This window comes from Trachymyrmex cornetzi, unplaced genomic scaffold (assembly GCF_001594075.2).
Source record: "Trachymyrmex cornetzi isolate Tcor2-1 unplaced genomic scaffold, Tcor1.1 scaffold1160, whole genome shotgun sequence".
Classification (NCBI taxonomy): domain Eukaryota; kingdom Metazoa; phylum Arthropoda; class Insecta; order Hymenoptera; family Formicidae; genus Trachymyrmex; species Trachymyrmex cornetzi.
This window is the reverse complement of record NW_017295720.1, coordinates 164297-175927: the sequence shown is the minus strand read 5'-3', so window position 1 is coordinate 175927 and position 11631 is coordinate 164297. Positions and strand designations below refer to the sequence as shown.

The 11631-nt window shown below is 35.0% G+C and overlaps 3 protein-coding genes across 4 annotated transcripts in view; 2 read left to right on the top strand and 1 right to left on the bottom strand.

Moving 5' to 3' along the window:
* The first annotated feature begins 76 nt into the window (after nucleotides 1–76).
* black (glutamate decarboxylase-like protein black) overlaps nucleotides 77–11631 on the top strand; it is a 23549-nt gene continuing 11994 nt past the window's right edge. Inside the window, exons 1-3 of the mRNA XM_018513443.1 lie at nucleotides 77–166; nucleotides 375–561; nucleotides 690–993. The gene's annotated coding sequence lies outside the window, so the exon portion shown is untranslated. The remainder of the gene's footprint in view (nucleotides 167–374; nucleotides 562–689; nucleotides 994–11631) is intronic.
* LOC108764906 (uncharacterized) lies at nucleotides 708–2429 on the top strand. Its single transcript, XM_018513314.1, has one exon. It carries the CDS (start codon nucleotides 708–710, stop codon nucleotides 2427–2429), a length of 1722 nt encoding a protein of 573 aa, XP_018368816.1.
* Nucleotides 3437–9746, bottom strand: mtRNApol (mitochondrial RNA polymerase). Of its 2 annotated transcripts, none has more exons than XM_018513399.1 (9): nucleotides 9479–9746; nucleotides 8829–8942; nucleotides 8270–8472; nucleotides 7911–8104; nucleotides 7445–7827; nucleotides 4660–7033; nucleotides 4050–4221; nucleotides 3870–3973; nucleotides 3437–3731 (listed from the first exon to the last, which is right to left on the bottom strand). In XM_018513399.1, exons 1-9 carry the CDS (start codon nucleotides 9606–9608, stop codon nucleotides 3620–3622), a joined length of 3786 nt encoding a protein of 1261 aa, XP_018368901.1. In that variant the 5' UTR covers nucleotides 9609–9746; the 3' UTR covers nucleotides 3437–3619. The 2 variants fall into 2 exon arrangements, with proteins under 2 accessions (XP_018368901.1, XP_018368910.1); XM_018513408.1 differs by having other exon boundaries at nucleotides 8829–8939.

The window sequence follows — 11631 nt, the reverse complement described above, 5'->3', positions numbered from 1 at the left end:
GGAACCGGGAATACTCGACTGCAGTTGGTTGATTCTTACATTCCGACTCGGATCGAACCCTGGGTGTAAACTAGAGGTTTGTTCGCGTCGCATGCTCCAACCTCCAACCAGGCCCGCCTCCAACGCCGGGGTCGCCGGGAGCCAAATGTGCATCACTGTTTGTAGGGTAAGGATTAAGGTCATTCAAGAGCTTAAGATTCTATGATCTAAGATCTGAGATTAAATTTGTGTAAAGAAATCCGATCTTATACTTAATTATAAGATTGTCTTATAATTAAGTATATTATAAGTATAATCTAAGTATATGGTGTTAAGATAATTTAGAATCTTAAGATTCCGAGAGCATCTGAAATACTCAACTCTTACCTTACAAGTGGGGGTCACTAGTGACTGAGCGATTCCTGTTCGTGCAAATTTCTCCAAACCAAGCTCAATGAATCCGGCGCTTGTTATCTCCCCGTAAAAAATGTTTGTGGTAGGGAAAACCTGTGCGCGGCGAGGCGACCCCGGCCGTGTGATTTGCGTGCAGTTCAAGTTGACGTGAAACGCTAGTGACCCTCTGTAAGTATACAAGGCAAAGGATGCTTTTTGTGAAAAATAAAAATTGTGTCAAAATCATTATAAGTATTCTATTTTCATTCTAAATTAATGTCTGAATGTTTGTTTTCATGAAAAAAATTTTTTTCTAGAAGAATTTTTTAGACAAAATGGATAAAGTTAAAGAGGCGAGACACGTTATTTTACAAGACAGCGAAGTTGACATTTTTGGAGGAGAAACAGACAGCGATGAGGACTTTATATTATCGGAAAGCGAAGTCGAAAGCGAAGAAAATGGACTTGACTATGATGACGACTATGAATGCAGTTCGAAGAAAACTCGTGCTGAAGAGGAAGTAGAGCAACATGAACCATCTTCTAGCTCAGATCGTCCGAGACAGTATCTTTACGGAAAAGACAACTACAAGTGGCTTACGAAAGCTCCTGAATCAGAAGGTAGGAAATCAATTACTATACATTTACCTGAATGTAAACAAGAAGCGAGAGAAATGACAACGCCATTAGATATTTGGAGTTTGTTGTTTCCGGATGAATTGCTGGAGATTATAGTGAAGCACACTAATGAGGAAATAAACCGGAGATTAGTCAATTTATCGAGTCAGCCTTATTATTGTGAAACAGATTTGATTGAAATGAAAGCATTTATTGGTCTTTTATATTTTGCTGGATTACAAAAAGATAGACATAAAAATACAGTGAATATGTGGAAAGAAAACGGTTGTACTATGTATAGAGCTGTCATGACTCGCAATCGTTTTATTTTTCTGGGTTCGTGCTTACGCTTTGACGACAAAACAATAAGGAAAGACAGGCAAACTACCGACAGATTGACGGCCATCAGAGAAATTTGGGACAAGTTTATCGAAAATTGTACAAAATATTATACCCCTTCACAAAGTTGTACTATAGATAAGCAGCTTCTTGGCTTTAGAGAAAAATTTTTTGCAAAAGTTTACATCAAAAGTAGACCTGATAAATACGGAATAAAAATTTTATGTTTAAATGATTCCAGAACCTTTTATATGTTAAATGCGATTCCGTACACAGGCAAAGTTGTAACCGAAAGATTAGAAAACATTCCTTCATATTATGTGCGCCAACTTTCAATCCCGATTCACGGAACCGGCAGAAACATTACCTGTAACAGTTGGTTCACTTCTATTGAATTAATAAATATGATGAAACGTGAGTACTCTCTGACAATGGTTGGTACAATACGGAAAAATAAGCGTCAAATTCCTTTTGTCTTTCAACGATCTGCTTTTGTTGGTGATGCACGATATGTATATACGAACGAAATGACTTTATTATCTTATACACCAAAGAAAAACAAAGTTATATGCCTTGTATCGAGTTTGCATAGAAATAAGGGAAAAACAGATGTAGAAATTAAAAAACCGGAAATAGTTTCCTATTATAATAGTACAAAAGGCGGAACAGACACTTTTGATTTTTTGTGCAAAAGCTATTCGACGTGTAGAAAAACGAAGCGATGGACAATGAGGCTTTTCTTTGGCATGCTTGATCAAGCAGTTGTTAACAGCAATATTTTATATAATCTGAATGATAGAAATAATGCGATGAAAAGATATAATTTTATAGAAGACTTGGCAATTATGCTAGCAGGTCCGTACATGCAAAATAGATTACAACACGCAAATCTTCAAAAACGATTAAGAATATCTATTTGTGCTATTTTACGAATAGAAGAACCGCAACCAGAAGAAAGAAAACATAAGCTTGAAACAAGAAAACGATGTTATTATTGCAAAAATACCGCCGACAAAAAAACCTGGATATGTTGTTTTATGTGCGGAAAACCGATTTGTGAGCAACATCGTACTTACGTATGTCTAGACTGCAAAACGTAAAACTTTTCTTTTATAGATATTTATTTAAATATGTATTTATATTATATATTTTTTTTCATTAAAAAATACATTATATTACAACAAAATAATAAAATGCATATTTTAACTCGACTTTTCCTATTTGTCCCTTGTTGAAAATTACTCATATTCATGTGCTCAAACAATTCAACTTTTTGTAGAATTCGAAGTTTTAGTTTTTTTTTTAAACTTCATATCTAAACTATAAAACCCTGGAGTCATTTTTTGATATTTATTTATTATGAAAAGTTATAATTTAAAAAAAAACAGAAAAAAAGGATTACGAGCCTAAGATTAATCGTTAAAAATTAAAAATCGAAAACGTTAGTAAACATGTTATTTAGTTAAAATATATAAAACTTTAATTTGCAATAAACAACAAAACAAAAACAAATGTTTCGATCCCTATTGGATTATTATCAATGTTAAAATAACAGTGAAATTATTACAAAGAGAAGATATATAAAAATTAAAATTCGAAATTATTAAAAGTATGTTAGTAAATTTTAGAGATGTTTGGAATCATTTTGAAAAAACAAACGGATTCTAATGACCCCCCGTTTATATGGATGAGGCACCAAATTGTACCTTGTACGCGCGGTAAGGGTTAAAAATAATAGTATTCATAGTCCGATTTTATATTTGAAATTGTCTTAAATTAGATCTAGTGTCTTAAGATCGTCTAAGATCTTAGAATTTTAAGATCATGTAAATTGAAATAATTATCTTTGAACGATATTCATAATCTAACGATATTTATAATCTTATATTTAAAATCGTCTTAAATCTCAAAATTTCATTTAACTAATGAAATGATCGTATAGTTTCTAGAAAACATGCTTAAGACGATCTTACACAAGATTAGATTGTAAATATCGATCAACGACTATTGAACCTTTTTGGTTTCATTTCGTTTATCTCGAGTCGAGTATAAAACATAAAGTATAAAACACAGGAAAGAGATGTTTATACATAAAATATTTAAGACTTTGAAAATTTATTATTCTATTGAGCTATTTACATATCGTTCTAAAAATTATCTTATATAACTTACAGTTACAGTGGTAGTTCGCACAACGCACATCGAAGCCAATTCATGTTAAAACTTTACAGTAGTTTACACTGTTATACATTTAAATGGTACATTTTCTCGTAATAAATACAGTTACATTTCAATTAAAGAAATATCGAGACGATATGATCATGTTGATGTCGAAGGTACCCTTGTTCGGTATCTTTTGAAAGACATTTAGCGAAACATCGTCGCCTCTTAGCTTCACATCCCTAAAATTTTAATCATGCACTCTTAATATAAAACGCATCTATTATTTCTTTTTGCCTCTTATTTTACAATTTTTTTAGATTTCTGATATCCGCAAATTTTTTATTGTTTAAGATCCTAAGAAGTTGCAAAGGACTCACCGCTTATTACTCGCAATGTGCTTTCCATAATTTTTATAAAAGAATTCGGACAAATCCTCGAGAATGGGCTCGCTGTGAAGCGCGATGAATTGCTCCCGGCAAATCTGAAAAGCGAGACGTTGCGCATTATGGCTTTGTCTGAAAGTGTTTGTTGTTATATGTCTTTGTAATGATTTTTACTCTGTTCATAATATCCACCGTGGACGGGTGCGTCCAGAAACAATCGTGCACTGACATAAATGTGATCTCCGCCTGTTCACAATACAAGCTCGTTAACATCATGTGGCAAGAGTCCAACGAGTGGATAAAATTCGGCGCGAAGGCATTCTTTTGCTTTACTGTGTCCAACTTCCTGTAAATAGTATTTGTATTACATACATTTTATTTATGTAATGTATATAATCTACATAATTACATAGATAATTTATATAACGATATCCATTATATAAAAGGAAATATGAGATATACGGAATAATTCCATAAACCTTTGAGAATTGATATAATTTAGAAATAAAAACTCTTATGTTTTCTAAATCTTACAGTCGATCCAAAAGTTTGTAAACATTTTTAAATTAACTTTTTTGGAATTACTTAAATATCCAAAGCAATGTTTTTACAATAAATTTTCAAAATACGTTGTTATAAATATTTGAATAAATGATTCCAAGAATGTCAATTTTATAAAAATGTTTCCAAACTTTTGGTCTGGACTGTACTTATATACAGAAGAGACAAATACGAGAAATATGTAAACATGCGATGAAATGTGTAGACAAGTTAGTGTTCTCACTTGAAAACTTTGAGTTTCAAATTATTTGACTTCTTGGAATAGGGTTGCATGACCGGAAGGCCCAACGGCGTCACCCACTGCACATTCTGGTTGCATCTGATCGTGATAGCGCGGGCGCAATCCGTGAACCAGTTCTGTATCTCCTTCGCGCTTTTAAACATGCTCTGAAGAGACATGAATGTCTTTTCAACTAGATACATGCTGCCGCTCCAAACATACGTCTGGTCGAAATCCTTCAAATCGCTGAGTTGCCTGGCGATCTGTAGCCTGGCGCCAAACTTCGTCACGCCATACACTGTGGTCATTACAGTCTGTTTCATGACTTTCCTACTGACGTGTCCTTCCAAGGCCTGGGCTATTTTATTGCCAGCATTCGCGTCGATCTTCCTGTACTCGTCAACCATCTTAGCGACGACACTGTACACGTCCTGTGGCTTGTTCGAAGGATACAAGTTCACGCTCTTCGCTCCTATTAAATCTCTTCCGAGTGCAGCGTAATGCTGTAAGCCGTTGCAGCTACCGTCTTGGTGAATGGGAAGTCGGCAGATGTACTTCTTCACGTTTGGGGATTGAAGAGCGTTATCTATCTCTTTGCATGCCGCCAACGTTTGCCATGGTTCGTCGGCCTTGGTCCACCACATCTTTCCTGTCAGGGGATTCCTCGCGCTGTCCACAATCAGGTCTAATATCTCATTCGCGAACTCCAACCGTTTGTGCATTGGTTCTTTCTTCTTCAAACCGGACATGTTTATTGCATGAATCTTCAGCCAATCCAGACCATCAGAACCCAAAGGCTTACCCTGAGCAAACATGAGAATAGAGCGGCCTAAGTCCGAGCTGAGATGGGTCAGATGAGGCGGCACTGGGTACGCCCTACCTCTAAAGTCCAAATTGTGCGGCATCCAGAATATCTTGTCCCTAAAGTGATTGGCGAGGGATAATTTATAGAGACAGTCGCACCATAGCGAGTGCATCTCGTTTTTCATACGTTTGAATTGAAGCAGCAACTTTGACATCTCTTTAGGACTCTTATCTGTTTCGCTCGCGATGATATCCGTCGAAGATGGAATTACTGTGGATGGTTGAGGTACATTCAGCTCTTTTGAGCCCCCATCCCTGAAAATCTGAATCAAGATATCCAACATGGGTACGTTGATTCTCCACGGAATCGAACCGAGTTGATTCAAACAGTCGAATGCTGGATACAGTTGTTTTGTCGGCGTATTTCTTAGCAGGTGTGATGATTTCATGTAGGGATCGCGAACAAACGCCGCCTTGGAGAACAGATAACCGCCGGTGTTTACGTTGACCCAAGGACGAGGCGGAGAGAACGTCGGCAACAAAATTGTGTCAAAAGACAGTGTCTCCGAATGCGAGTCCTTGTAAAATCTGTGTAACTGAGGATGAGGCTTGATCTCTTCCATAAAGAACTTGTTGGAGTGGAGCCTGAAGAGTAGGTAGAATGCGGGTATCTGCCGCTCGGGCGCACCAGGCTTAGGTACGTGTGGAATCTTCACGTCGTTCACGATGATGTTGTATAGAAATTTGCCTACGTTTAGCATAGTGTTACGAGACCATTCTGGTACCGTGAGGTCGCAACACATACCAGACTTTTCGGCCTCATCGATGAGTTGCTGCCATTTGATGCGCCCGTTGCTGATCCTGTCAGCAGGATTCTTCTTCATATACCACTCCAAATACGTCTTGTAAATCTGAATAGAATTGTCTATAACACCGTCCTTCATCTTTCGCTGAAACTCGTACCTCTTGTAAATATATTGTCCCAGTGTTAGATAAAGATACGTCATAGTATAACTGAATCCCTCGGAGAATTTAGTCAGCTGGCTGATTTCGTTCATTATCGCCTTGACATACTCTTCCTTGGGTAATACTTGCAGAAATGGATACAAGATCTTTAAATCGTTCTTCACCTTTGTCTCCTTCTGTTTCAGATAAGTCAGATTTCTCTCGAAAGCCTCGGCCACAGTCGATTTCCAGATCTTCTCCCATTCCGCAACCCGTTTGATAGCTTGCTGTTTAACTTCGGGATCTCCGGTGAACAACGCGATGCTCTTTACATCCATTATACACTGCTTCTCTGTGTCGATCTGCGTACGCATCATATTCCGCAACTCGTCCATGGTCGCTACTCCTTTCGCCGGGCTCTGCCAGTTATTATTCGTCGTCAGATCCCTCAGTAGATTGCAGTTGTATGAGGTATCATTGGCTTGAGACTGTACACAATAATTAGGATCCAATGATCTCATACAATGAAGAATGGCGTTGCGTTGCGTTGCACTTAACGATGTGTTAATTATTTTATCAAAGGAGATGCCATTGTGGTTCATGTCTGCCATCACTTCAGCCGCGTTTTCTGCAAAGAGAGTCACATTCAAATTATAGAAATGTTACGAGAATATTTGTGCTTTAAATAATTTCATCGAGTTCGTTATTTATAAAATCTTTGCAAATCACATAGAATTATATAAATCTAATTTCCCTAAAATTTAGATTATTTTAAATACTAGATATATCGTTATATACACAATAATTAAAAAAATCTCAAGCCATTTAAAAAACTTTTGAATTTACTTAAAAAAATTATCAATGATATTAATCTTATAAAAAATTCATTTTATTATATCCCCTTAAAGTTATGAAATTTTCACCTTAAACAGTTCTTCAAAAACTACTTGGTTTTAAAAAAATGTATTTACGAATCTTAATATATTTTTTCTAATTTGAGCTTTTTTTCGTTTTATTTTTAAAAGCCATATTAATTTACCTTCTCTTTTCACCTGGTTTTTTATCCTTCCGATTATCTCGAACATGAGAGCGTACGTCTCAAAGTTCGGCTGGACAGAATCCTCCTTTAATGTTCTGTAGATCTCGAATGCCTTTTCCACATGCGCATTAGAAATATGGGTCTTTAAGAGCAGATTATAAAGCGACACGGGGGAGACTTTGCCTTTCTTAATATGGTTTTTATTCGACGTGAGCAACTTGAAGGCCTTATGCGGCATGTTGATTTGTATATAAACGTCAATATGCGCTAATAACTGAGAAATTAGATTGTGATCGAAAAGACGATTCTCCAATGGATCTGGCTCATTTGTGAAAGGAATTGTAGCGTACGAAATTGAAGACTCATATTTTGGAATCTGCTTACTGTAAAAACGCGAATTGTGCATGGTTAAAGTAAAGAATCTCTCCTCTTACAGATTATTTCGGTTATAAATGTTATAACTTACAGTGTATCATCTTGATTATCCCTCTCTTCGTTTTTATCACCCTGCAGCATATTCAGAAAAGAAGAATCTTTAATCAACGCAGTTTGATCACTTATGCCAGATTCTTTCAGATTCTCCATAACTGCGGATGTATCATCTAATTGCCCATCAAATTCTTTAGGTATGGCATAATGTGTATCGTCCTCTTTGTCATCCTAAAATCAATATGCCAATTTGATTTTTGCAATTTGAATACCATAATATTTAAATTGTATTTTTCATATTAATATTTGGTATTCTTATTCAGAAATGTGTATCACATAATTTTTTCAGATTCCAAAAAATTATCCCTTCTTAGAAGCGAATCATCATAAAATTACCATATGAACTAAATCTTTTTTAACTCCAGTCTTTTCACTAGTGTCCTTCTTTTGTGTCGTGATCGTCTCCTTCTTAACACGAAAATTAGAGATCTCGTGCAGTTTGTCTAGTGTAATATTAGGCTGATTAACCAGAATGGACATTTGAGCAGAACTCAACCTGCTCACTGCTGCTTTCCTGTTGTTGGTCGTCTGATCTGTTACTAATATGGTAACAATAAAAAATAATTTATTTTTTGTTCACTAATTGTCAGATTGACAAATTCTAACATATGTCATTATTTTTTCTTATTTTTAGTTATAAGACACTTTATGCTCATTGCAAAAATCTTTCTGATTTAATAAAACTATGGAAAGAGAAGTTACGTCAGAAAGAACACTTACAATTCAAACAAAATATAGTTATTCATAAAGAAATTATTTAGATATTGTACTTTTTACAAAAAAAACAACACGTGCCATCAAGATTAACTGCTTACTTACATATTTTATTTTTTATATTAATACATGTTACTCTTCATATTAGATAGATGTTTTTATGTTATATTGCTGTACATACCTTCCAATAACTCTGCATATTTTTTCGTGCGACGTTTAACTTTCTTTTGCAAGGGAGTGCGTAGTTTTACTGTATCGGTTGTTGCATAACATCGAATCATTGTACATCTCACTGCTGAAAGTATATAAAATAAATGATTATAAAATTTAGATATAAGAATAGGATTCAGTTTCATTCGATCTTTATGTAATCTTCCACTACCTTGAATAGGTCCATCTACAGCATCTAAAATATTTTAAGCTACAAATATATATGTATACAGCAATAACTAGAGAAAAAAATTGGTTGAAGCCACTGATAATGCACGACATCATTGCTTTATGACAATTAATGCAGAAACAAATCAGAATGGAATACCATTGTGACTATGAAGCATACAATTTTTTCATTATGATTGAGAAAAAAATTGGTTGAAGCCACTGATAATGCACGACATCATTGCTTTATGACAATTAATGCATAAACAAATCAGAATGGAATACCATTGTGACTATAAAGCATACAATTTTTTCATTATGATGATATTAGGAAAACAAAGTTGCAAAGAAGTAAAGGCTACAATGAGGTGAGGAAGAATGAAATTCGCAAGACGAGAGCGTGTTATTCGCAATCATTCGTAAATAAGAGATCTCGGACACGGGTTTACGTACCACGGGGTGGGCTCAGATGATGGAATTTGCAGAACGAGCATAGTCTCGCCCGGCTCTGGGTGACTGGTCGGCCTGACATGATACGTGCATTCTGCATCGAGACGGTACGGGTCCTCAGAAAGTTGAGCATTCTTACGATGGTCGCGTGACGCGAGTCATCGATTGCCGAGGATGCCGATGACGGTGTCGGCGCTGGTCGGCGCGACACGTTAACCCCTAACCTCACTCACAAATCGCCATAATAAATGATAATAAAACACGAGGCGCCCTGAAGGAGAGCCAGGAGTGCCCAGGAGGAGGGAGTACGGCAATTATCTTGCTCTTGCACGACTTGCACCTTCTGCACTTTCTCGGATCTCTCGCTTATTCTCATGTTAAAAGTTATCTGTCTCACTTCGGTGTAGGTAGTGCAGAGAGTGCAAGCAGAAGGCACTCCAGATTCGTCACTCATATGATTATTGCCAACAAAAAAGAAATTATTCTTTTATGTTATTTCTAGCAGTATAGATTAAATTTAATTGTAGATTAATTTTAAAAGTTTAACTTATACTTTTTTATAATTTGAGTTTAGCAAAGAATCAAATAAAAATAAATAGCGACAAATTAAACCGAGTTTAAAATACGGACTCGAGATCTATCTAGAAATCTGTGAATTGAAATTAAATTACAATGATAGAAAAATATAATTATTTTTACTTTTTCTGACTTCGACTAATTCTTTAATTGTCTCCTTCTCCTTACTGACCATGATAAATCTGCGTATGCATGATCAGTTTTTGTGATCTATAAAAACGTGATCTAATTTTACGCAATTTTACGACGACGATTCTTTATTTATCAGTATAACTGTGGATACAGTGATTTCTATGAATTTTTCTCTATCTACATCCTACGATAAAGCGGGAGTAAAAGCGAACAAGCTTTACATTTTTAACTTTTAATGATATTTAAACAATCCAAAATTTTCAAAGATTGAAATTTAAAATTCATATAAGTTTTAATTTAAATTTTTTTAAATTATTCTAAAATAAGGAAAATGAATATTCAAGTATATAATTGAGAGGATGGGCGGAATAAAGGCTTAATTATAAAATCTTGATATTAATAAAAGTTAAAATAACTTGCTACTTTTTTATTATACACAAATGGGTACAATATTAAATGATTTATGTAATGTCTTTAAGAAGTTACATGTTACAATACTTCTCTATTACGATCAATATTACATGAAAGAGCTAATTGTGCCGGAAAAAGGGCCTAAGTAGAACTGTCTTTATTCCATCCCCTCAATTGTTTTAAATATTTTCATTTTCATTCAATTAAACTCATTAGCATGAATAAAGAAAAAAAATATTAAAAATATTTTAATAAAATAGTTTTATATTATTTTTTCAATTTTATTACAGGTTTTTTCATAAAATTGAAAAAATAACACAAAACTATTTTATTAAAATCTAAGATATATATACAGCCTTTAATAACCTTAACATGGATACAAAAATATCAAAATATTCAAATCTGTATATAATTTTACAAGAAAAACTTACAATAAAGTTCTAAAAATAATATAAAAATATTTTAAAATCTAGGAAATAAACGTATATTTCATAATTTAAGGGTACATTCTCGTCAGTTGGGTTAAATTTTGGTCAAAAATTTTTTTTTGCGGAATTCGATAGCTATAACTGTCTAGAATATCATGTTAAAAGGGCAAATCGAAATTCGTAACGGTTCAAAAGTTATGAGCCTCTGAGCCGACCGCGTCAAAGCGGGTAGCGAGCCGTCGCGCGGCACAGGTACGTAGCACCGACCATTCTTCGTATATTTATCGACCTTTCTGTCGGTTTATGATTTCTTTACAATCCTATAACCATCCTCCTCCTCTCGACTTGAACGTGCAGGAATTAATTCGGCCCATTTACGAAGACTTATCATCGCAAGATTTGTTGAACCGCTGTTGTGGAGGATTCACACAGAACAACAACGAGTACTTCAATAAAACTGTCTGGCAGTTCGCTCCAAAGCACTCTTTTTGTTCCTCAAATATCGTAACAATTGCGACATATTTGGCCACCTGTATTTTCAACGAAGGTTTTAAAGATTTTAAACCGATTGTGAAAATTATGTCGGTTATGGGAGTCACCATCGGCTCA